At 43.6% G+C, this 26,329-nt stretch overlaps 2 protein-coding genes across 2 annotated transcripts; both read left to right on the plus strand.

Annotated features, from left to right (window-relative positions):
* The first annotated feature begins 664 nt into the window (after positions 1-664).
* Positions 665-2,177, plus strand: HMX2 (H6 family homeobox 2). Its single transcript, XM_050305386.1, has 2 exons — positions 665-941; positions 1,630-2,177. The coding sequence occupies exons 1-2, from the start codon at positions 665-667 to the stop codon at positions 2,175-2,177; spliced, it is 825 nt and encodes a 274-aa protein (XP_050161343.1).
* Positions 2,178-3,584: 1,407 nt separating this feature from the next.
* On the plus strand, positions 3,585-14,644 carry BUB3 (BUB3 mitotic checkpoint protein). The gene is made up of 8 exons (XM_050305374.1): positions 3,585-3,749; positions 5,743-5,937; positions 6,701-6,770; positions 7,568-7,719; positions 9,987-10,145; positions 11,432-11,609; positions 12,072-12,288; positions 14,303-14,644. Exons 1-8 carry the CDS (start codon positions 3,741-3,743, stop codon positions 14,310-14,312), a joined length of 990 nt encoding a protein of 329 aa, XP_050161331.1. The 5' UTR covers positions 3,585-3,740; the 3' UTR covers positions 14,313-14,644.
* Positions 14,645-26,329: the final 11,685 nt, after the last annotated feature.

Raw genomic sequence — 26,329 nt, forward strand, 5'->3', positions numbered from 1 at the left:
GATGAAAACGCGGCAGGCATTTCGTGGAACATTTGTTCCCGGCTGCAAACCCCAGGCTCTGGAAGGTTTCCCAGCGCTGCTGAGCAGGAAACGCACCGTGACAGGTTTTTTTTCCCTCCTCTAATGAGGAGAAGGATAAAGATCCCCGGATATGCACAAGGTGTTTATCCCAACACCACCCGCCCCCGGGGAGGCATAAGCCATTCAGCCCACGTCCCTCTCGCCCACTCGGGGTGGAGGGCAGGAGGGATGGCGGGCGCCCAGCAGCCCTCCCCCGGGGCCGCGGGGTCAGTGTAGCCCCCGGGGACCGCGGTGAGGGCCCCGCGGGGGTTTCCCCCCGGCCTCGGTGCCTCCCCCAGGCCCCATCATTCCCGTACCCCGCGGGTTTCCAAACTTTCCGTGTCCGCCGCCGCCGTGATTGGCGCGGCGGAGGCCACCTCCATGCAAATGAAGCCCCGCCGCCCGGCGCCCGCAGATCAATAGGGACGCGGGGGAAGGAGCATGCATTCCGCCTGGGCCGGCGCGGGGACAGCCGCCCGCCGCACGCCCCGAGCGCCCCCCGAAACCAGCCCCCCGACGGCTCCCCGCGGGCTGCCGGGGCACCCCCACCCCGCGCCCCCTCTAAAGCGAGAGCTTCCCTCCTCTGCTTTCTTATGAACCCAGGATGAGCAGCAAAGAAGACCCGAGCAAGTGCTGTCCGGCGGCTGCTCCCATCTCCAGTTTCACCATCCAGTCCATCCTGGGCAGCGGCAGTGCCGAGCCCCCCCGGGAAGGTGGCGGCAGGGCGCCCGCCTGGCCCGCCCGCGCCAGGACCCTCTCCCTCTCCTCGGAGGACGAAGAGCCGGAGGAGAGCTGGAAGCACCGCGGCTGCTTCTGCCCCGAGGCTCAGGGCCCCGCCGAGGCGTGCCACAAGCACCAGCCCCTCAGCTTCACCTGTCTCGGTGAGTACCGGCACGGCACGGGACGGGATGGGACGGGATAGGATGGGATGGGATGGGTCGGGGCGGATGGGACCCGCCGGGAAGGGCCGTGGAGGGCTCGGCCCCGGCCCGGCCCCCGCGGGAAGTGTGAGTGGGGCACATGTCGCACCCTCTCTGCTTTCGGGGCACGGAGGATTTGCACAGGTGATGCAGGGAGGAAGGAGCTCCAGGAAAAAATTTTTTTTTTCTTTCCCACCACACCCAGGGTTGATTTCCCCGAGGGATGTGGTGCCATAGATAACACTCGTTTTCTTTAGATTCTGGTTATTTACAGCACTCGGGCAAAGGGAAGAACGATGTTTAATTTTTTTTAGCATTAATTCTGAATAAATGACGTGTGAAACGCGATGCTATAAAGTAAAGTCTGCCGGCTCGTGTCGGATAGGAAGGCTGGCACTCAGCTGCTTTCACTGAGGCACGCACTCCCACCTGTCCATCCATCCATCCATCCATCCATCCATGTATGTGATGGAGGGACGGGGATAGCCCAGAAGGGAATGCCTTCTCGCGGTGCCGGTTTTGTCTTCCACGAGGAACAGAGGCGCCGGGTGCCTGCCCAGGGTCTCGCCTCGCTCCGGGGCGGGGGCTTTGCCGTCGGGGGTCCCGGTGCTGCCCACCGTGCGACCCCCGCGCTGTCGCTCTGTTGCAGGCAGCACCAAGGGCAGCGGAGCGGCGGCGGCGGCCAGCGCAGAGAGGGGGCCCTTCCTCTCGCCCCCGCAGCAGGACTGTAAGGACGAGAAGGAGAAGCCGCTGGGACCCTCCTCGCCCTCCTGCGGGGACCGGCAGCGCGACGGCGGGGACCGGCAGGCCGGAGCCGCCAAGAAGAAGACGCGCACGGTGTTCAGCCGCAGCCAGGTCTACCAGCTGGAATCCACCTTCGACATGAAGCGCTACCTGAGCAGCTCGGAGCGGGCCTGCCTGGCCTCCAGCCTGCAGCTCACCGAGACCCAGGTGAAGACTTGGTTCCAGAACCGCAGGAACAAGTGGAAACGGCAGCTCTCGGCCGAGCTGGAGGCGGCCAACATGGCCCACGCCTCGGCGCAGACTCTGGTGGGGATGCCGCTGGTGTTCAGGGACAATTCCCTCCTGCGAGTGCCGGTGCCCCGGTCCATCGCCTTCCCCGCCCCTCTCTACTACCCCGGCAGCAACCTCTCGGCCTTACCGCTCTACAACCTCTACAACAAGATCGACTATTGAGCCTCCGCCCCGCCCGCCCCGTCGGGACCGGCACCAGAACCAGGAGCGGGACTCGGGCCGCCCCCACGGCGGGGACACAGGAACCGAACTGATGGGGAGGGACGGGCGAACCGAGAGCCCCCTCCCGCTATCCTGCCACTTGAAAAGAAAAAAAAAAATTAATTAAAAAAGCGTTATTTCAGATCTGTAAATATTTTTAAAGAAAGAAAAAGGAAACAACAACAACAACAAAAAAATTAAACCTCGTTTTAAGCCTCGTTTGTAAATTTTTTGCCACCTCGGTCGCGTGTCCCCCCCCCCCGAGGGGGGGACCCCCGGCACAGGGGTACGCCCGCAGCCGGGACGGGATGGATCCACGGGGAAAGAGAAAACGACTTTAAACGCAGAGGGTTTATTTTTATTTTTTATATATTTTTTTTGCCTGCATTTTTGCTCTTTATCTCGTTTCCTGCAGGGAATCCCAGGCCCGTCCCCTCCGCCCGCGGCCCCTCGGCGCGCTGCTCTCGGCTGGGGGATGAAGGGTGTTCCCCGAAAAGTTTCGGTAACGGGGGCCGTGTTTGTGTTTCGCGGAGTGTTTCTGGGGCATCCACGGCGGCTGCCCCGCGTCGGAGGGGACGATCTGTCACTCACAACCCAGTAAATCCCGCAGCAAAGCGGCGCCGGTACCGAGAGCGGGGGTGGGGTGGGGTGTCACAGCAGCAGCGACGAGGACAGCGAAAAAAAATACCAAAAAAAAAAAAAAAAAAAAAATCCGGAGGGGTAAATAACGCGGTTTCAGCGCAAGGAAGGAGAACGCGGTGTTTTAGCCCTTTGCCCGCAGGTACCGGCAGCCTGGGGCGGGGGGGCAGGGGGAAGGAGGGACTCAGTTCAGGTCTCTGTTTTAGGGGTAATAACTCATATTTCGGGTTCGCACGTTAACGCTGCCGAACGCTATCGCCAGCCGCTCTTTCCTCCCACACCAGCCCCGCGTGGCTCCCCTTGGAAGCTCCCGTTACCGGCCGGGATGGGACAGGGGACAAGGACTCAAGTGCCCCCGCCCCGCCGGCCTCAGCCCCGCCGGACTACAGCTCCCGGCGTGCCCCGCGGGAAGCGCGCGGCGCACGCCGGGCACGCGGCGTCACGCGCGTTCGAACCGGCCAATCGCGGGGGCGGGCGGCGGTGCGCGCGCGCGGCGGGCGGCGGAGGTGAGGCCGGGACCGGGAACGGGATCGGAACCGGGATCGGGAATGGGAAGGGGGATGGGAATCCAGAATCGGGACCGGGACCGGGATCGGGATCCGGACCAGGACTGGGATCGGGATCCCGACGGGGAGCCGGACTCTGGGGAGGGCCTCACCACTTACCCACCCCCTCCCGGTGCGGCCTCGTCCCTTTGCCGTTCCCAGGCCCTCCCTTCACTCTCTTCCCTTCCCTCTCTCCCTTCCCTGCCCGCAGCGTCTCCCGCATCCCGTCGTGCTTCTCCCCGGCCGGACCGTGAGAGTGACCGACGCCCCGGCGGCGCTGCCGTGACTCCCGAAGGTTTTCCCGAGCGCCGCGCGGAGCGGCGGGAGGAGCTCGTCCAACATGAAAACGGTACCGCTGGATTTCATTGTTTTCGCGATAAAAACGCGGGCTGGGCTCTCACCCAGGCGCTCTGCTTGGCTCGGGCGGCTCCTTCCTGCTCGGGGACAGAGCTGTGCCAAGGGGGGCTGTAAAGGCACAGATTTCTTACCTGTTCAAGTTGTGGGTTTTTTTTTTTTTCCCCAAAATTGAACCCCGTGTCTACCTCAGAATCGCAGTTTCAGCCTATAAAGCCTTATTTAAGAGTTATTTTCTTCTGTGCTTCAGCATTTTACCAGCACTTCGTTGTTTGAGGTGGGCTTGACTCCGTGGTTTGGAAATGCTGGTTGTGAAGCAGCTGTTTTTGTGCAAATGCAGAGCTCTTCGTGCGTTTATTTTTTTTGTGAAGTGTGTCAGAGGCAGGATATATTTAAATTCTGATATTACGTACGTTGTTCTGGATTAAAAACACCTTTGGGAAATCCTTCCAGGTGTCTGATGTAACTAACTTTGCTTCCTGGGCTGATTAATAACTTGTGTGATTAATCTCGTGTTTGCTGTTTGGGTTTTCTGGCACAAGTAGACAAGGCAATTACCACGTCCAGTCTAATTTTCCCAGTTTTGAATTCCTTAAGATTTTGTGTCTCTCTGCATCCATCTAAAGCATTCACTGCTGAATTCCTTGTAGTTTTCCTATGGAAAGATGCGTGGATAAGTCTCAAGCCCCCCCTTCTTCCAAGTATTCCCAAAGCAGAGCTGGAAGAAGGGGCTCAGAAAGAAGCTTTTCTCTTATTAAAAGTGTTTTTCTTTCCCCCCTCACTTCATGTTTAAATGGCAGAAATAGCACTTTGTGTTGACACAGTGGGTGGGATTTTTGGGTTTTTTTTTGAAGGATGTCTTGCAGAGCACCTGCCAAAGCTCCCACTCAGGAAGTCTCTCCAGTGTAAGAATGTGTGTTGCTCACTTTGTTACACAGCTGGATGATTGTCCAGTTGCTGACAAGCACTGAACTGGAATCACTGTGCCCTAAATTTCAACCTTGCCCTTGTTCATCTGCTCATCCTCCCCTGGTTTATTGTCAGGGGTGTAATCTTACCTCTGCACTTGCACATCCAGATTCAGGAGTGGCAGTGTGACAGAAAATCTGAAATAATTTGCTTCTCTGCTCCTCTGGCAAAGGGGAAATGAGCTGCTAAGGTTTTGTAAAGCCTTAAAAAAATACACCTTAAAAAAAGTTTTGATTGCTTTGCTGGTGTACATGTCATGAGCAATGTCTTTTAGGTTGTCTGCAAAGTTTGAACTGTTCTCCAGCTGGAATCTGCAGTTCATAGGCTCTGCTGTCCTGGGAATTTTTGTACGTGCAACAAAACTGCAGTGGGTGCTGCAGTTGCCTTCAGAGTCGTTGATCTGTCATTGAATGGTTGATATTTTTTTTTTCTTGTCACATCACATTTCCATGTCCTCTCTACATCAGCACCCTACAGAACACCACTTCCCTTACTTACCTGCGCTTTGGATTCTGAAAGAGGGGGGAAAAATATTTTATAGCACTTATTCTTGGAAGTATGTGGCAGCCATACCAAATGAGGAACAAATCAACACTTTTTGGAGTTTTGAAATGAGACTCCTTTCTGCTTATAGGTGTTTTTAAAGTACTTTCTAATGCTCTTTTAGATATTTAATTTAAAAAACACAGTCACACACAAAAGCTGAGAAAGGGAAATACATTTATAAGGAATAATATGTAAGATGATGATAATGTATTAGTGCTGTTTATTTGATGTTATATTTGGTATTTAGAGGCTCTCTGTAGGGGAAGGAATTTACTGAGGTTTTGGAAAGGGATTGGCATCTTGAATTTTAGAGTTTGTCAGAAATCTGGGTGTGCTGACTTGTGTGTCAAAGGCACTAAACTTTTGAGGCCTCCTTTGGGCTACCTTGCAGGTGTCTCAGTTTATCTTGCTGACCTGCTGGGCCTGTGCTCCTGTAACCACTCAAATTGTGTCTGTGCCTTTATTGTCTGCAGATGACGGGATCAAACGAGTTCAAACTGAACCAAACTCCAGATGATGGTATTTCATCGGTGAAGTTCAGTCCAAACACGTCTCAGTTTCTGCTTGTTTCCTCCTGGGACACGACTGTTCGGCTCTATGATGTCCCTGCCAACACCATGAGACTCAAATATCAGCATTCAGGAGCCGTCCTGGACTGTGCTTTTTATGTAAGTGTGGGAGGTTATTTTTAATTATTATTTTACAGACGTGCAGTGCCCAGGGTATGAGAAATCGTCACTCCCTGAAATTAAAAGGGGAGGAAAACGCTACCTGAAATGTAGGCTGAAAAATATAGTTCACTTCTGCCAATTAACTCCTTATTTAATGAACATCATTCCAGTCCTAAGTGCAGGGATTGCCTGTGAAGGTGCAGGCACACAAGAAACTCACTCCTGGTACAACTGGGAGGCAAAAGTGATTGAAGCTGGTTTGTGCTGTTTCTGGAGTGTTGAATTATGTGTGTGTGCTCCTCACAAAGAGTTGTACTGGGAGGATAGAGCCAGAAATCCTTACCCCCAAGAAATACCCAGAGCTAATTAGTATTTTCTTTTTAACCTTCCCACACTGGGTTGTGCTGAAAAATGGCATTGTTCCAAGTGAGACATTTGTTAGGTCCTTGGTTTCTGTATTTTTTTAGTGCTCTGGGTTTGAAATGATTTGTAAGAGCCTCTCATTGCCTTTTTAAATTTTTTTTTAGTTTTACTTTAAACTTAAAAAACCCCATGTAGCTCAAAGCACTTAAAAATTTGGCAAAGCTTCTCTCGTCTGCCTGTTTAAATCTGGGCCAAGATCTTAACCCTTGTGTCTCGATTCCCATCTTCCCAAAACTTGTGAAAGAGAGTTCTTTGCTGTGAGCCCAGGAAATGAAATGTATGTAGCAGCCATGGAAAATTAATGCAGTGTTCTAAGGTGAAATTTTATGCTTTATAGGATCCTACCCATGCCTGGAGTGGAGGGCTGGATCAGCAACTGAAAATGCACGATTTAAACACGGACCAAGGTGAGCAGCTTGAGTAATGAAGGGTCTCACCAGCTGGGCTGAGCTTCAGATTTATATATTTACATGAACAGAGTATGTTTAAAAAGTTCTTTAGATGGGGGATATTTAAGTATCTGGAGAGTAACTATTGGCCCTAATAAGTACCACCTAAAAGCGGGGAAGAATCTGGCAGGTTGCCAGAAAGTTTGGTAGGTGCTTGTTGTAGGATGCCTCGAATTGGATTTCTGATGATAATCCTGAATATCCAAACTCCCATGAGCTGCAGTGTCTCAATGAGGGCGAATTAGCCAAGCTGAACTAAACCTGAGCATGTTATTTTTCAAAGGTTTGTGATCTGGATGTGTTTAGAATAATGATCTGTCGTGGCAGAGGGTATATAAAGCTTTTGCTTTGTCAAGAATGGCCTTTACTACCTTTTTTTCCTAACAAAACATTGCTTGAAAATAACAGTTCCAGTGCCTTGTTGATGCAAAACATGGAACTAGTTTGTCTCACTTTTTTTTTGTGTGTGTGTTAAAGAGAAAAGCAAATCTCAGACAGACATAGCAACCAAGCCAATAGTCAGGGCTTGACATACAAGTGTGTGCAGTAAAGTTTAAATTTAACAATCCTGGTCTTTGCCAAACTTGTGTTTCAGAAGTCTGAGCTATCCTTAAAGAGACTCCTGGCATAGAAATGCGCCCATGGAATGTCAGAAAATGTTTGTGCTGCAGTAGAGTCCTTTTTTATTCTTCATTTCACACATTCTGAGTGTTTGTAGGGTCAGTAAAGTTACAGTGTATTGCATTTCCTTACAGAAAACCTTGTGGGTGCCCATGATGCTCCCATCAGGTGTGTTGAGTACTGCCCAGAGGTGAATGTGATGGTGACTGGAAGCTGGGATCAGACAGTTAAACTGTGGGATCCCAGAACTCCTTGTAATGCAGGAACCTTCTCTCAGCCTGAAAAGGTACGTGCTGGGTGCTGGATTCCAGGGGACACGTTAAATAATGCAGGACACTGAAACTGGATTGAATTTGTGAACTTGTGTTTGGTGGGTTTTAAGCTGTGAAACTTGCACATGAAAAGATTGGTATTCAGAACATACTGAGATTTTTAGGGGAAGGCTTTGACCAGATTCTTGTAATTTAAAAGGAGTTTGAAAGAAAATGTTACAAAACCAGCAGCTTGGCTTAATTGTAATATTCACAATATTCACTATTGACTTCCTTAAGTGTTAAGATTTTAGATATATCAGACCTGGCAGTCATAGGGTCTGGTTGTTTGGGGATGTGCACAGAGATACAGGAGGAGGCCATTTATGTTCCCTGAAATACTAATTTGGTTTTTCACTTGTGTTAAAAAATTGAACAGAATTTCTGGTGATTTACCTGTGTTGTACTAATGCCTAGTAAATTCTGACATTGCTCCAATACCAAAATCCTCTGTGCTAATGGGAGACTTGGAGAAATAAGGTAAAATGTTACACCTTCAGCTTTTTCTAATGGTCGTGTGGTGTGTTAATCTTTATTGTGCTTACAGTGGTGTCACTGAGAGAATTAAACAACAGTAATTTCTGGTTTTTTCAGAGACTGCTAAACACAGGTGGCTTGGATAATTTTACATATGAATATTTTTTTGCCTGTGCCTTTTTAAAATTTCATTTAGCGCTGTGACATCCTATTGTCAAGTCCTAATTACGAGCCATCATTACATTCCCTTTGCCCCTAAATAGCTCTTACTTTTGTTCCAGCATAGCTGAATCTACTTCTGGTGAGACCTTTGTTCAGAATAAAGTAATTGCATTATTTCTAGTTTTGATTTATAGATGTATGTAGCATGTAAAGAACTGTGATAAATTGCTGCCAGAATATCATATAATGGACAGCCACAGTGAATCAAGCTGCTTATTGGTTCAGCAAGGTTCATTATGTCATTTTTTTAATGCTGCCTTTGATAAATGTGTACACCTACTCAACTGCACGACAACGGTTTCATTTGATTTATGGTTGTGTGGTGTAGAAAGAATACTCACTGTACAGGTGTGACATCAGTTTGTGGAGAAGATTTAAGATATTTAATGTTTTTATGCCTTTGTTTCCCTCCATGTATGCAAACAAATTTTATATAATGTTTATTAATATTTTTTGGGTAAATTTTTGTATTAAAATGAAGGGATACTTGAAAACCTGTCTTGTTGAAGTGTGTAACTACTGTTAGCTCAAAGTTTCCTTACTCTTTTTAGGCATAATTTGGATCATCAGAAATTTTTGGGCAACTCTTCTGTGAACATTTAAGACTTTTTTCATCCTAAGATCTCAGTCTTAAGAGGAGAGTTCAGCAATCACATTTTATTGCAGGAATACCTGGTGAACAGATGAGGTTAAAGGAAGCTTTTTATATTTTTATATTGCAGTGCAGTCTTACCAGAACCAACAGCTTTGCTGGGCTCTATCAGATGAATTCATTTGATGACACAATGCTTTTGATTAAACCTCTTTCCTTTTTCTTTTTTTTTAAAAGAAATATAAATATATTCAGATGAACTACATCCTAAGTAATAGTTGGAAACAACAATTCATCCACTGAATATTTTAATGAGAAATTTGATAAGCCAAAATTAGAACCTCTGGACCCATTTTTAGAGTAGAGCTGAAATTCCAAATCCATAGTCCTTTTCAATGTGTCAAGTGTATTGCTTTCTTATATTTCACGTGATTTTATTAGAGCATATATAGAGCACTGTTTTTTCTAATGATTTCTTGGCAGTTTATTTCACTTTATTAACACGAAGCTCCACCTGAAGTGCAGAGTTTAAAAAGAAAACCACATGGTTAGCAGGTGGAGGAAAACAGAGAGAAAAATGTGTTCTGTGGTATTGTAGGACTAACTTACAGGATCCTGAATTAAGAGTGGGAATGCAAACTGTGCATACCAAGCAGAGATGAATATCCATGAATATCCCAATATCCATGCTCTTCCCTATCTGCCCCTTTGGGTTGGTTTTCCTTTTGCCATTACATTCGATAAATTTAGTGCTTCAAGCAGCTGCACACCACTGCTGTTTATCCCAAATTGGAGCCCTGAATTGAAGCTGAAGGGAGTTCTCTGGCTAAAAACATCATCGTAACATCGCCTGCTCTGTTACTGCTCTTTGCTGGTGGTTTATTTTGTCCAAACAACATTGTGTGTGCAGGTTAATAAGTGTTAACCGCTGTAAATGTTTTTTTTTTGAAGGTGTACACGCTGTCTGTGTCCGGGGACAGGCTGATCGTGGGGACGGCGGGCCGGAGGGTGCTGGTGTGGGATTTACGGAACATGGGATACGTTCAGCAGCGCAGGGAATCCAGCCTCAAATACCAGACCCGCTGCATCAGAGCATTTCCCAACAAACAGGTATGGCAGCCCTGGCAGGGACTGTATTTCTGCTCAGTACTCTTTAGGGAAATGGTGGTTTGCTTTTCAAGTTTTCTGCATCTTTCATTTTTATAAAAACAATCCATGGATTTTCAGAGTTTAGTAATTGGACAGGGAGAGGGGAGGCTTCTTGTTGCAGGTTAATTCTTTTTCATAACACAGATTATGAATATTTGCCACCAACTTACCAATTTTATCTCCTTTTTAAAAAATATATTTAATGCATCACAATGCTGTCATGTAATTAAAAGCCAAAACACACACGTATACACACACCCCCCCCAAGTTGGAGAGAGAAAGCCCCAATTGGTGGTTCCTCAGCAGCCTTTTTGCTTTGTAGACCTGGTTCTTCAGCAGGGGCAGGATTAAAACTACGTGAGTGTCGTTTATATCTTTTTCTTTCTTTTTTATCTCTGAGTCTGTGGCATGTACTCAAGAACCCCTGCTCCATTATCCAGGGGAATTGTACAATTTAGATGATCACAGAGCTGTTCTGTGGAACTTAACGTGGTGTGTCTGTGGTATTTCTTTGTGAAGTAAAGCAAGAAGATTGGCTTTTTCTGCCAAACTAATTTGGAAGGGAATTCACAAAGTGATAGTACAGGAATTGCAAGCCCTAGTTACATGTTCTTGAACTGGCATGAATGCTTTGTCCATTTTCAGTTCTAGTTATAGTAAAACAAGCTGATCTTCCAGATTGTATTGTATTATGGATTTTAAAGAACCTTGCTGTAGCTGGGTATTGTTGCAATCCTGTTTCTGAAAAGATCTATTACACTCTTAACTCAGAAGTGATAATAAAAGCTTCTCAGGTTGCTCTAAGTCAGGACTGTAATTAACTGGATAAGCTAACACGACTTGTAATCAAATTTCACTGAAAATACTATCTCAGCTTGAGTGTTTAGTTGTTAGTCTACAGCTCTGAACTAATTTTAATATCATTCTGAAACGAAATAGTCCTGTGAATATCTCTCATATTTCAGATATTTAGGCCTTGGGGGTAGGTGAGCAAATACAAGGGGTTCTTAACTCTTAACACTTTTTTCCCCAAGCACAAGCTTGTGTTTGGACCTGCAGAGGTAATTACAAGTCTCACTGTCAGCTTAAAACTGTGTTCCAATGAGAATCTCTCTCTGGACATTTTTTTCTGCCTTACCACTTTCTTAGAATTTAGAGGGGTATGAGAATAAATTGTATTTCAATCTTTTCTGCAGTTGAAAACTTCTAAAAGTGCATCTCTTTTTTTTTTTTTTTTTTTTTGGTAGGGTTATGTTTTAAGTTCTATTGAAGGTCGTGTCGCCGTGGAATATTTGGATCCAAGTCCGGAAATCCAGAAGAAGAAATACGCCTTCAAATGTCACCGTTTGAAGGAAAACAACATTGAGCAGATTTACCCAGTCAATGCCATTTCTTTCCACAATGTCCACAACACCTTTGCAACAGGTAGAGCAGATACTCAATTTTTTTATAAAATCTTGCATCAGTTCCTTTAGTTTTGATGTAAAACAGGTCAACCTTTGCTTCATATGCCCTGACTTTTTAAGCATTTGAACTATGTTTCTTGGTATCTTTTTGAGCCTTTGAATTGTGTTTCTTGATATCTTTTTGAGCCTTTGAATTGTGTTTCTTGGTATCTTTTTGAGCCTCTAAATAGTGTTTCTTGGTATGAGCAGGGTTTTAAAATTATTTGGCGCAGTGAGATGTAACTGCTTTAACAGGGATTTTGGGATATGCTCATTGTGCTCTTTACTGAATGAATCAACCCTGTGTTTTTACTGACAAACTAATTATGAGTAGTTTCCTCTTCTCTTTCTTTTGTTTTCTGTGCTGTACCTCTTCAGTTTTTTTTTTTCCTTCCACTTGTAATTTATACGTGGTTTTTTTTTTTTTAAATGTGGTTTTCAGGGGGTTCCGATGGCTTTGTGAATATTTGGGATCCCTTCAATAAGAAGAGGCTGTGCCAGTTCCATCGGTATCCCACCAGCATTGCATCCCTGGCCTTCAGCAATGATGGAACCACCCTGGCAATAGCCTCTTCCTACATGTACGAGATGGATGACATCGAGCACCCCGAAGATGGGATCTACATTCGCCAAGTGACAGACGCAGAAACAAAACCCAAGTGAGTGCGCTCCGCCTGGACCCGGGGCTTTCTGAGCGTTCAGCCCGAGATTTATTAATTTTCTTAAATTCATGAATAGCATTATTGATGGCAGCAGATAGTGCAGCTTGACAGTAGGGCTGGGTTTGATTTTTATCTCGTTCGCCCAAGCTTTCAATATCCGTAGGTTGATAGACGTCTGATGGATAAAATTGTGCCTGGTTGTTTAGTAGGAGAAGGATGTCAAACCCTTATCCTCTTTCAATAGGGGCTATTATATGAAGCTGTGGAGTTATTGCAAGCTCATTGCTTCAGGAATTAAGTGAAGAATTCAAGAATAATTTATTTGAGTAAACGTTGCTGTGTTTGGATGTTTAAAACTTGGGATTAATGAAATCTTTCACACTGAGCATGCACCCAGCTGTCACAGCGGGCGGGGAACTCAGGTGCTGCTCTGGGAAGGTTGTGTAAAATCAAGGGAAAGCTCTCCCAGTTCCTGTGCATTGGAGTTTGCTGCAGCCCTCTGATAACACACTTCTCTGTCGTTGTTGCTGTCAAAACGGGGCAAACTGATGGATGGAGGTAAAGGATTCCTGTTAAACCTGCTTTGGCATGAATGTTACACAGAAAAATTGCCATCACAGGGCACAATTGTGCTGCTATTAATGATGCCAGCACAGGAGCAGTTGGCTTTATTTTCAGATTCCTGTGGTTTATCCCTGCTAGTTTTTTTTTTTTTCTCTTGTGGTACTCAAACTGTCTTACACCTTATCAGATCGTCTCCATTATTTAAAGTAGCTGTGTAAAAAATAGACACACATAAATTATCAAAGTTCTTGAGTTTAAAACCTCAAGACCTTTCCCCTCACTCCCTCCAGTGACTTGTCTGTTGCTTTGGAGCAGCCATTTTATACTTGTGGAAATGATGTGTTTAATAGCCTGTAACTCCTACATCTCTCACTTGGAGATATTTGTTTTAAAATAATTTGGATGCTCATGGAAAAATAAAGCCAGAACTATTTTGGTATTTATTTCCTCAAGTGAAAAAAAAAATCCAAATATGATAATTCAGATTTATTTTTAAAATCGGGTTGTACTTGTTTACATACATTTATTATTTTTTTTAAATGTAATAAAAGAATACTTGCTGCTATTGGTTTTGGAACAGTAAGAGCTGCTGCCAGTTATTTTTTTACAGTGCTAGTAGTGGTTGCTAATTCTGTAGATGCTTCATTCTGCCTTATGAGGAGGTTAATCTACAATTAAACAATATTTCCTCTTGGCCCTCCATTATTTTCTGAAACAGATGGTTCATCATTTCCTGGGCTGTTAAACACAGCAAGGTTAAGGTTAGACTCTTGGGAATCAGCTAGTTTCGAATCTTATTAGGCTGTAGAAGGAAAACTAATAAGAATACTCCTTAATATCATTTTGTGACTGTAAACAATTATTTATTAGCAAACAATTGATCCCAGAAGGGCAAATTGTTTGAGTCAGTAATGAGCTGAGAAAAGACAGAGCATATCTGTGTATTTGGAAAATAATTGTAACGTAATTGCAATGCATTTAGACAGGCATCTTTTTGGACCTGTTTCTATCTTTAAATGAATTTCTGAAAACATTAACGAGGTTTGTATGCTTTTCTGACATTTACAAGTTGCTTGTGCCAACCTTAGGGCACTAAGAAGGATGGGTATAGTTTAGTGTTACAGTAGAGTGAGTCATCGGTGGTTTATTCTAAAAATAAGTTATTTAGGACAGAAGACTGGTAGTTGTTTCATAGTGATCTTTTTGCATATTGATTTGAGTCACTTCACATTTCTGCACAGTGCATTCTTAAATGCATCAAGATGGTGCCATATTACAGAAAGACTTGGCAAGAGCAGCTTTTTGATCATTAAATTATAATATATCTATCTGGATACAAGTGAAAGCTGTATTTCTACAAGTTTCTGCTTTTAAAGGACGCTGAACATTCTACCTGCTTGTGATTCCTCTAAATATTGCTTCCTAAAATACAGTTTATTTATTCCAGGTCTACTTAGACTCCTGGTGATACTTCTCTTCAGAGATGCCCACCTGCTCCTAACAAGGCTAAACTAAAGCAGGAGAAGCGAGAAGAACAATCTTCGTACTCCTGTTGTTTTTTAACTAAGAAATACTTGTTTATTTACTGTAGTTTGTCTTAATCTGTCATTACTTGCCTGCTTATAATGTTAGTGAAGCTGTTTTCTTTATCTGCTGTCTGGAGTTGAATTAGTTCAATCCTGTAGGCAACCTTTATAAAAACTTAACCACTTTTTGTAGTACCCGATTATGAAAACGTTCACTGCTTTGATACTTGTTCAATAAATATCCATGGGTTTTGGAAAACAAATACTTTGTGTAGCAGTGATTGTGAACCCAAAACCTTGAATGTGTTGTTTGCATTCTCGCTAAGAAGTCTAATCTGTAATCAAATTTTGTATCAGCCTCTTGAGGATGTTGGAGTAGGGGATGGGTGTGAGAAGGTGCTTAAACTGGGACAAATTAAAAATTTCTTAGGAGAGGAACATTAGGAAAACAACACAGACACTGTGTGTTGTGTTTTTTTCTGGACAGGAATGCAGATCTGATCAAGAGACTAAACCTGCAAGTCTGATAAATATATTCAATGTTGCACATTACTTACTGGAAATTCTTTCTGATTAGTATCACCACTTCTTCCCTTCTATCAGTGCCTGTGTAGCCAGTGGGAGTATTTTATTACCTCTAAGAAAACAAACTTGCTGACAACAGGAATAGTAACCAGTCGTTCCAGAGAAGGTGGTGATGGAGAGGAAACAGCTCTGTGTGTGCAGAAATCCAACAAACTCGAGCTGTTCCCTGGCAGTGGTAAATGAGTTGTATATGGAATACTTTGTCATGAGCTGGATGTGGTTTCCTTGATAATATAAACTGCTTTTGATAGGTTTGGAAAAAATAAAGATCTTCCTGAGTTAAATGTGAATAATACCCCCCACCACAGTGCCATCCAGCCTCTGTTCTGGTGGTTGTGCACCATCCCTGTTCCTTGCACTTTTAATTGTTGGGGTTGTTTTGCATTGAGGGTACATGGCTGATGTTGGGCAGAGGTTGAATTTTAGGTCAGCTTAGGAAGTGATGACACTTTGGGTTTTTTATTATATTTTGAGGACTGCATTGATAAAGAGGGTCTGGGGTCTAACCATGGGAGCTAAAGGTGTCTGTGAGGGTGACTAGCAAAGCAGTAATGAGCTAAATCCCTAGTCTGAGGATAACTATAGGCTGAATATAGAGATGTGGGGTACAAAGTGAAATAAGAGCTGGAGAACCCAGAGGGAAACAAACAGACAATTAGAGGAATTCCAAATAGTTTGGTTAACAGAGCAAACATATAACCTGGAAATGGTGCCACCTGTGCAAGTTCCACTGGTAAGGGCTGGGGGAAAAACCTGTTAATGCTTGATGTGCTGAGATCTGCATGTTTCAGTGGACAAAGGTAGCCCAAGATATGTGGAGGGAATGGATTGGATTGAATAGTTCTGTTTTGGCTCAAAAATTATGGGAAAATTCCTTGTGGCGTGTCGGTGTTTTATGTAAATGCTTGAAGCAACAGAAATCTGTTGAAAACAGTGAGACAACCAGACAGAGAAAATGAATGTTGGTCAGGGCTGTGTCCATGTGTTGGGCACGAATATCACACTGTGCACTTGAAATACAGATATTTCTTTTACAAGATTAGTCTGCCTTTTATTAGCACTCTTCTAGAAATGCAGGTCAAGGCAGAGGTTCATAAGCTGCAGAAATCACGAAACAAGCCTTTTCTGACCTGTATAACAAGCAGCTGAACAAAGGATGTACTGACTCTTGATAGAGGAATTGAGATCTAAAAAAGCTCCTTAAGTCCCTGCTTTTTGGCCGGTGTTGAGGGCTGTGGAGAAAACATGGAGCCCCAGCCATCATTGTAATGGAGTCATCAATCACCACTGACTGCTTGCAGGGACGAATATCACGGGTTGTCTCTCACAAGAGCCTCATAACGCTGTGGATTTGAAGCCAAGTGGCATCTGTGCCCTGAGAGTCACAAAAGCAGGCTGGTAAGTACTTCTTCCTGTTGGCCAGTACTTCAGGATAATCAGTGTGTGGGTACTACATGCAGCTCTGGAGCTCTGCTGCATCTCAGGTGTGATGTTTTGTGCTGCTGCAATTATAATGAATATATATATATTAAAAAAATGTGTTCTCTGTGTGGGTGTTTTCCCAAGCAAAGCCAGTCTCTGCTCTGAGCTCAAGGCTCTGAGCCCCCTACAAACACTGAGGTGATGCTGCTGAGAGCGGCTTCACAAAGCTGTGTGGGTATTGCCAGCTCCATCCTCCTTCACTGTCTCCCACTTTTGTAAGTGTCCAGTGGTTTTTACTGCCTTGAAGATGAAGGATTTTCTGTCCTTGGAGTCACACAGTCTCTAATTCAGCAGTAATTCCACTGGTGTGTGTTGAGATGGGTGCCCAAAAGCTGGGTCTCTGCTGTTGGATACTCTTGCAAATTTGTCCTAAATGGCACGTCCCCCATCAGGGAATGGTGTCAGTGGTCTGGAGCAGAATCCATTTCTTTGGAATACCAAACATCCATTCTGGTGGTTGCACCATTAGTACAATCATAACCACAACATTAGTCATTCTATGCAGTTGATACAACTTCTGCCCCCCCCCCAGCAATGTGACATTTGCTCTGACAGGTGTCCAGATTCGTTGTTTAAAATTCATTTAGCAATGAAAAGTCAAACACAGGGCTTGCCCAGATATTCTTGTAACTGATGGGCAAAAGGCACTCCCTGGGAAATGTGTCTTTTCTCCAAAGGCTGGATGGGCAGCGATTTTTCACTGCATCAGGCTGTGTCCTATGTGTAAAGCCCCTGTGAATGTGCTAACACGAGATAGCAACGTGTGTGTGAGGGGGGTAATAGGTCTTCAGAGTCTCCTGTGATTACCTGCAAAGTGGAAGGGAATAAACTGTTCTCCATGTCCACTGGGACGAGGCATAATGAGCTGAAATTGCAGCAGAGATTAGTGTAGGCATTAGGAAAAACTTTCTAAGTGTAAGGATGGTTAAGCCCAGGGATAAATGGCCTGAGGAAGCTGCAGCATCTCCATCTGTGGAATTTCTCAAGCACAGGTTAGACCAGCGTTTGCCAGGAACGGTGGGGATTTAACTGGTTCCATCTTTGGGCAGGAAAGATAAGGCAGAACTGATGGTAGGCATTTCTGAATTTAGGTTAATTCTGAGTTAGGGTTAATTTCTGAATGAAGGTTAACCAGGAGTACCTGACTTTTATTTGCCATATAAATACTTTGTTTACATCAGTCTTACAATAGCTGTAGTTTAAACTTTCATCCAGCTTTACCATCAGCAGCACTAAACAACTCACACCAGCAGCACAGCGGGTAGTTTTATGTTTTAATCCATTCCCACTTGCAGAAAACCACTATATCCTCCTTTGGGAGAAACAGAGCAAGGTAGCATCAAGTGAAAACCAAAGCAACACTTATGCCAAAGATTTCCTGATAATTAAACCAAGGAAAGGGCTGCCTTTCCCTGCTTGTGTTTGCTGCAAACCAGCACAGCTCTGCAGCCCCAACAATGCAACAGAGGCACCAATTGCTCCATTCTCAGCACTGCACGGGGGCATTGTCAGGAGTGATGCTGGCTGGAGAATTTGCTCCCCAAATAGGCAGGACAGACAAAGGTTGAGAGAGAAGAAATATTCTCATTCCACGGATGTCAACAAAGGCGCAGAATAAGGAAGTGAATTTCCTTGTCACAGAGCAAAGGCAGGGCTTGGACAGATGTCTTGATTCCTAGTGCACATAATTGGTTTAATTTTTTTGCCTCTGCTGTGGGCTTGCTGTGGGGAGTTATTTCAGTCAATCTTCTTGATTCCCGTGATGTAATTTTTTGGTCAGTCGAACAGACAGTGCTTCCCTGCGAAGGTAAGCGAGACCAAATAGGTAAAAAAGAGTTAAGTATCTTCTTAAATGCAAATTTTTCTCACACAGTGCCACAGTATATTGTGTTGATATTTAGTACTGCTACGTGGCAAGAGGGATTCCAGTAGAACACATTTATTTACTGCTTTAGGGAGGGATAGAGGTGACAGGAAGAAAGTGCAAGCATTTTTAAGAGCTTGTGCTTTTAAAAGTAATAATAAAATGTGCCCATTGTGTTTCGACATAGTGTTTTCTAGGCAGAAAAAGATTATGACTCGGGCCCTGCAAATCAAAGTTGGGTCAAGAAGAATTAAGTGGAGAATTTGCAATCTGCTTTGTAATGCTGAAAAAAGGAACTGGCACAGCTGTAGCCTGTGCAGCAGACAAGAGTGGAGACATCAGGGGAAAAAAAAATAAAAATAAAAATATATCTGTTATTTCCCGTGTTGCACACCCTCCGTTTCTGATGTCTCCTACTGATGATTCACTTTTCCTGTCCCACACAGGCATGCCATGTTCTGCTGGGGAGTCAATGGCTGCAGTTGCTGCAGTGCTGGATGTGCAGATATGTGGGTTGCAGGGAGCTCATCCCTCGCTGCAAAGCTGCAGGAATGTTTTCCCTGGAAGCAAGCAGGGTATTTGTGAATGGGAAAGGCCTCCCTCTTCCCAGCCCCAGTTTGCTTAAATATGTACAGTCCCTGTTTTTAATGGTGATGCTTCTCTGCCATCCTCTGCATCGTTTAAAGGCGTCAGCTGGTGACGCAGACCGTGATAAAACGGTGTAAATATCCCTTGAATTTGTAAATTCCATGTTTTGAGAACATGGCTTTGGCCATTCCTCTTCCCCAATATTTTAAATGTTTTGATTCTCCATGTGAAGGCTTTAGGTAGTGGCCTGCACACACAGGGGCTCTGGAAGGTGATGCTGCCTGGGCAGTGAGATGAGTGCCCTGTGTCAGTCAAGAGAACATTAATTTCTGCTAATGAGATTTTGGAAGGGGGCATTTAAAAGAAAAATACTCGTAGATAAACTTTTCAGATAAAACATCTGGGCCTTTTGTGCAAAACCCTCAATCCTGTAACCATAAATTAAGTGTGGTGGGAATATATCTGGGGAAATATAACTCTCTGTTCCTCCTTAAAATCTTTGGTTTTCAGATCACAGTGCTTGGTGTGAAAAATAAAAGTGCTTAAATCCTTGATTTTTTTTTTTTTTTCCCCTTTGGTTATAATGGAGTCACTGTTCTTTCCTTGTCATCTGCAATCCTCAGATGCTTTTAATCAAATCATCGGGATTTAAATTATTAACCATCTTTTTGGGATTACATTTTTTATTCCTAATTACACGCAAAAGATATATATCATGAAATATGCAGCGAGTAATCGCGAGTGAAGGGCACGAAAGATGGGCCCAACAGTTTTGTACATCCCAAGTTTAATTAGCCAGATAATGGGGTTAGAAGTGAGATTCGTAAGGATGGGGTGGAGACAGAAATATTTGGAATTATATATATATATATTTTGATGGAGATGGAAGTCAATACAAAGGCTGCAGATTCTAATAAAAGTCGTATTTCTCCCCTTATCTCCATGTGTGTTGTCTTTCTTCTTGTATTGTTCTTGAGATTGCCCGTGGAAAACTGAATTTATCTGCACAAGGAACAAGTAATTCAGTGAGTTGCAGAATTTTCCACATAGTCGGGCCTTTTGGTTGTTCTTTCTTGAGAAATGAAATTTTGGCTTAAACTGTTCCACCAGCAGGAGGAAGTTTTCCCAGGTAGATTCCCTGGACACCTTATTAAAGGCTGTCTCCTCTGCTTGGCTGCCTGCAGGAATTTGATAGCTTTGAGACCTCCTTCTTCTCTCAGACCCAGTTGTAATTGGTCTATCAGCTCCAAAGTTATTATGGGATGAGAGGAGAAGGGGATGGGCAGACAGGCACAGACAATGTCAGTGCAAGAGCCTCATTTCCGTAGGGAACGGGAATAAAAAAAAATCAATTAAGGTGAAAGACCCTCCAGTGCCCTTCTTCAATTACTTGGGAAGAACAATCCTTTTGCTGATGAATCCATGATATGCAACATCCTGACCGGCCTGGTGTAGGATTAAACCTCTTTGGGCATTTGTGAGTGTCCAAACACGGGGTAAACCCCTGGCTTTGCCCTCAGCCAGGTGAGTTTGTGGAGCCTTTGGCACTGTCAGGATTCCCCTGCTGCAGCTTGCAGGGATGCTGCTTCACACATCTCATTCCTCTTCCAGCATCTGGAGTCTCCTACAAGCTGCCCTTCACATGTTCCCACTCCTGCTTTTGTTTGATGACCTCACATGCTGCTTATTAACCAATTTCTCCTCTTCTCTTGCCAGGGGTTGTCTTCATTTTTTTTTTTTTGAATTCTGGAAAATTCACAGTTTTCCAAGTAATTCTGTTTACCCTCCCTCCCTGCCTAACTGGTGATTTTTTGTTTAAATATTTAAACATTTCATTACAATCAGAAATAATTCAGATATAACTTGTAAGTGACAAATGTGCTGAGACTTTAAATTAACCCATCACCTTTTTTTTACAAGTCATTTCCCGGACTCTCTTCCAAATCAACGCCAAAATCCCAAACTGAAACAAAAAAACCCAAGCAAACAGGTTGTTTTTTCTCAGTTCTGGTTGCAAACCAAGCCTGTGTGAGCAGCCTGAAATGTTTATGATCTCAAAAGCAGCAAAAAATCATCAATTTTCTGCCATCCTGCTTTCCCCAGCGGAGGTGGCCGAATTCAGCACTTTGGGGCTACAGTGCCCTTTTCTTCCTCTTATTTCAGTATTTGTTGCACTAACAAATACTACAGCTTGCTCTGCTGTGGAACTGTTCATTGCAAAGTAAAAAGCAGCCCTTGTTTGCCTGCAATCTTTATAGAGAGGGATTTTTTTTTCGTGTGGAGAGAAGGAAATGAAGGATGAAAATGTTAATGGAGGAAGAGCACCTGTTTCAGGTGATGGATTTATGTATCCCCTTGGTCCTTGTTTTACTTCTCTGCATTTTTTTCATTTCTCTGAGGATGCTTTATAAAAAAAAATTATAAAATTAAGGTGATGCTTCTCCTGTGCATCAACTTTGTTATAACGTCACTTTGTTATAACTAAATAACTTCAGTTATTTAGTTCCTCGTGGAACCAGGATTCAAACCCTGACCTAAACCTTTTCAGCTCCAGGGAGCTGAATTTAATTTCAATTTAGGGCCTTGCTATAAGGCTGAGAGACGATTCCTCTGGCTGAAATCGGTGAGGAAAACCTTGTTTCTCCTGGCACAGGATCAACCTCTGCATCAAAATGGTGGTAAATAGGGCTTTCCAGAGTTTATTTGTTACTGCAGCATCAGAATCCCCTTTACGGACAGAGAAATATTTATTTCAACTTTTAAATGCCCAAAATAGAGGCTGTGGTTTGTGTTGTTTGCATGTAATGTATCATTGTGGCCATTATTAATTCCCCCAGTAACTCTTTACCATTAGAAAAAAAAAAATTGCATTGCAGGACAGTAAGTATCTACCAGCAGGAATGGGTTTTATTTTTTTTTTCCCCAGCTTCTAATGCATCAGCCTTTCATCCCTTTATATAAGATTTACCTCTAACCCAGAATCTTTCACCCGTTATCTATAATGCATAATTATAAATACATTGTAGTCTTGAGTAAGTCCAATTAAAAAGGGTAATTCGTTTCCCTACCTCTCTCCCATCCTCCCACCCAAGTCCTTAGGTTTAATTTTCATGATTATGTTAGATTATGAGTCATTTTAAATCATGGTATCCAGTAGAGACTACTCCTACTCTGCAGCTCTTTTCAACAGTTGTTTATGGTAGTTTCAGCCTCTTTCTGCCTCTCTGAGGCTCTTTATTTTTAAAGCAAGGCAGACAAGGCCTAAAATTATTCCATTAAAGAGGTGCAATTTTTGTAATGGGACTTAGAGTGCTCTGCAGAAGTGCAGGCAAGTTTCTTCAATATCCTGAGCATTATTCGCTCATTTAGTTAAATGATGTTTCTAATTCCCTGGTAATTACATGTAATGAGGCACTCTTTCTCTTCTTGATGAGACTTTAGCTTAATATGAGATGTCGTATTTTTTCTTTCTTTTTTTTTTTTTTCCTTCTCTCTTTTTTTTTTTTTTTTTTTTAGGGATAATTACCCTTCCCAGGAAAAGCAGGGGGTTTGTTGTGCAGAATATATAGCAAATTATTTTATTTCCTGCCATCTTGACTGCCAGTAAATTATAAAATTAAGTTTCAGTGGAGCATTAGCACCATTTTGGAAAGGCTTGAGATTTTTTTTTTCCCTTCTTATTCATGTATTGATGTCCTTTGGGACTGTTGAGCTATTATTCATAGAATAGATGTTTTTCTGCCAATTCCTAGTATTAGATGGTATTGAAGCAGCAACACAGGTTTAATTTTTTTTTCCTGGATAATATCCAGCACAGAATGGTCTTGTTAGTTGCTTTTTATATCAGGTAATTATCTTTATAAAGTTTTAGTAACACTTCTCCCCCTCTCTTGGTGACTAATTAAATTTAGTTTTATGTATGTTGTAATATTAAATGCTGGGGGGGGGTTGCTTTTTGTTTTCAGTTCTGGGTGGCTGTTCTTTCTTAAATTTCTTACATCTGAATAGCATTTAGGGCATTGGAATGAATGAAAAGATGTAGGATGCAGCATTTCACTTCAGTAAAAATGGAATCAACAGTAATTTGAATTACTCTTATTTCCTATATTTTGTCAGTGTCATTTTCTTCCTGTTATTCTGATGAGGTGATTCTGTCTGCTTTTTTAAAATTATTATTTATTTTTATCTGCTTTTTAATTCAAAACACTGTAAAAATTATGAATGGAATACCATCTGAGAATCAAACTGTATAAGGGCAACCTCTGCATTAGGAGTTGAATTGCCATTTTAAAAGCCATTTAGTCATCTAATTCATATAGAAAATCCAGGGATGGATTTACCTCAGCTGCCTTTATCTTTCTAAAAGCAAGGTTTTTAGCCTAAATGAGGAATGCACAGGGCTCCCCTGTATCCAGTTTTTGGGGTATTGTTAAATAACACCTGTTTGTGCAAGACACATCCACCCTGTGCCCTCACCTTACAGGAGGAAGCAAAATCAAATCAAAATCCAGTTGTGTGGGATAAAGCCTTATTGTCCAGCAGGGGTGGCTGGAGAGGGAGTGGGAGAAAAGAAGGTGAAATTAATTATTATTTATATAATTAGTTATCAAAATCTTGTGGGACTTCTCATTTTCTCTGTGGAAGAGACCTTTTGGAATCAGTTGGGAAGACTTGCCCTGCTCATCCTGGCAATGGCACGAAGAGAAGGCCATGGAAGAGCCTTTGCTGAGCTGAAGGTAAACATTTCAATATGTGAGTGTATGGCATTTACACCCTTTGAAGTCAACAAAGCAGCCTGCATGCTTTAAAATATGCTAATTTAAGGGCTTTGTAGGGTCTGCATCTGAATCCACAGTGATCAAAGAATGAAAGTGGTGGGCTCCTGTGGCAGCAGTGCACTTTTTCTGTCTAAGAAACCACGGTGCTGCAAAGTCCTGAACATAGAGGCACATCTTCATGATAAAACCAAGATTTTGAGAGGCTAAAGTGCAATCAGCGGTAGAAAATAAATGTCATAAATAACTTTTTGATCCCAAATACTGTGACCCCAATTCTGTGGAAAGAAGCTGGAAAAATATGACTGCATCTCACTCTTTATTTCATCTTAAGCAATTTGACATCAATCAAATGACTATAGAGGCAGAGGCATGAACGTTTATTTCCCAGCCCACAGGATTGCTGTCAAATTGCAATTTTCAAAATTGAAAGAGTTGTTAAGCTAGATTTTCCCCATTTTCTTCCTAGTTCTACCCCTCAAACTTTCAGAAATGTGCCTCTCAATTTTGCAGGGTACTCTCCTCCAGTGCTCAGGGAAATTAAAGAAGCTCCTGAAAAAAATTCTTTGCCACGCAGTGGTAAAATCTCCCTTTCCTGTCTGCAAGTCAGTGTGTGAACCCAGAGGAAGAGCACATCAAAGAACAGGGAAGGGATGAAATTTGAGCTTTAAGATCTTGCCCTGGTGAGTCTGAGAGCTGGAAGGAACAAGCTTGGCACCTCCACGTCACAGGATTTAAAGCTCTCTGGCTATGACTGGTTACCTCCAATCTGCTCCAGCTCAAAGCAAATACCCAGACCTGCTAAGAAGGGGAACCTGCAGCTTCATGGGTGTCTACCTGGAGTAAAACCTTCTCCTCAATATTATGGGAAGGCAGGGCAGGCAATCATGAAATGCTTTTGCAACAGCGGAGTTTGGGAAGTCCCTGAGGAGATCTGCAGCTCCCAGCCAGAAGAATTTACACTCAAACCAGGTGATACTAGTGATGGAAATGGTTCTTCTCATTCTTGCCTTCCAATCTCAGAAGGAATGGTCTGAGAAAGTGCCTTCTCTTTTACTAATGCACTCGTGCTAAGTGGTATTTGTGAGGAATGGAACCACCCCCTCAACTGCTGCAATAATTTGGGAGGTAGCTAAATATGATCAGGGCTTTACTGTCTCCTAAAGTTTCTCTAAGTTTATGAAATCCAGAGCTCCTGGATAGCCCTGAGCAGGTCAACACGTCCCTCATCTTTAAAACCAGCTATAATGTTCCACTCATGTCTTCCAGTTCCACTCTCATAGTAACTTCAAAGCCTGCCTAATATATGCAATTTTCTCTTAAAACAACAACAACAGAAAGCTTCTAGTGGAGAGAGTGCCTGTCTGGGCTGTGCTGACCCATGCTTAGCTGTGAACTCTGTTGAAGGAATTCCAGCTTCTTTCTGCCCCAGCTGTTGGGGTGCAGAGTCCCCCAGCCTGTCCTCAGATACCAGGTATGAAGCTCCTGATTTGCTATTTTTCAAATACTTTCTTTTCTTTTCCTGAGGTACAATGTTTGGATTTTCCATTTTCATCCCCATCTTAGTCTTCCTTTTTATTTTGCTCTAGGAACTTTTGTATCTGATGAAGGAAAAAAGGTAAAAGAGGGTGGGAGAGGAGAATAAGAAACCCAGTTCCATTCCAGTTGCTCCTGTTGAACATTTTACACCATAAGAAGAAGGTACCATGTTGGGAGGCTTCAGTATGAAAACCTGAAAAATTATGACAGTTTGTGTTTTGTACCAGGGCTTAAAATGTTGGCAGATGTCACCAAATTAAACTTGTGTTGCTTGCTAGTGTGTAGGCACTCAGGTATGTATGTCAGGCAGTTTTGGACAGCGCAGTGCTGGAGAATTATTCCCTGCTCTGGAGTGTTCTCTCCGTGCTGCCAAGATGTGAGCAGCTGTTTGAGGAGGGTCCACCCTCCAGGGCAGCAGGAGGAAGCATCAACACTGCTCCAGGGAGAGCCTGGGCTTGCTGAAAGCCTGCTGGTTGTCCGTGAGGCAGGAGAAAGGTGGACTTTTGGCTGGTTTTGTGCTCTTCTGCAGCACATGGTCCAACAGCCTCAGAGGCTGCCGGTCGTGGGAGCGTCATGGAAACCTGTCTATCAGAACTGGAGTAGCTCCAACACTCCTTTCACGAGGGCTAATTAGGAGCCATCAGATTAAATTCCCAGTGACTTTATTAGAGTATCCCTAAGCCAATGGCCTGTAGGCAAAAGCCCTGTTAGTGAGCCAAGAAGCAGCTGTTTGTTGATGTTTCTGTCTCTCAGCCCCAGACATTGCCCCTATCCTGACGGTGATGTGGCTCTGTCACATGCACTTACACCACTGCAGATTAGGATACTCAGTTCAGATTGTTACAAATGCCTTTATCCATTCCCATTGACATTTTAAACAAACGGTGATATATTTAGTACAATAATTACAGTTATTTGATTACCTTTCTTTTAGCCTGAAGTAGAAGGCAACTGACAGATGTGAATACCTCCGAGACCAATACTCTGTAATAAACTAACATTATTTATTACAGGATGCATTTTATTAATAGGAATTGGCAGTAATTAATTCGCCAAAGTTGATGTTGCTAATAATTACATGTAATTCATGAAATATTTATGAAAGAAAACTGTGT

The sequence above is a fragment of the Myiozetetes cayanensis genome, unplaced genomic scaffold (genome assembly GCF_022539395.1).
Source record: "Myiozetetes cayanensis isolate MyiCay16 unplaced genomic scaffold, myiCay2020 scf10, whole genome shotgun sequence".
NCBI lineage: Eukaryota > Metazoa > Chordata > Aves > Passeriformes > Tyrannidae > Myiozetetes > Myiozetetes cayanensis.

What these genes read in the sequence shown, in the direction of transcription:
- HMX2 (XM_050305386.1), top strand. Translation starts at nt 665, where the DNA reads ATGAGCAGCAAAGAAGACCCGAGCAAGTGCTGTCCGGCGGCTGCTCCC. An exon ending in CCTCAGCTTCACCTGTCTCG is followed by an intron (nt 942 to 1,629) that starts GTGAGTACCGGC and finishes GCTCTGTTGCAG; the next exon opens with GCAGCACCAAGGGCAGCGGA.
- BUB3 (XM_050305374.1), top strand. An exon ending in CCTTCTCTCAGCCTGAAAAG is followed by an intron (nt 7,720 to 9,986) that starts GTACGTGCTGGG and finishes TTTTTTTTGAAG; the next exon opens with GTGTACACGCTGTCTGTGTC. An exon ending in CCACAACACCTTTGCAACAG is followed by an intron (nt 11,610 to 12,071) that starts GTAGAGCAGATA and finishes TGTGGTTTTCAG; the next exon opens with GGGGTTCCGATGGCTTTGTG.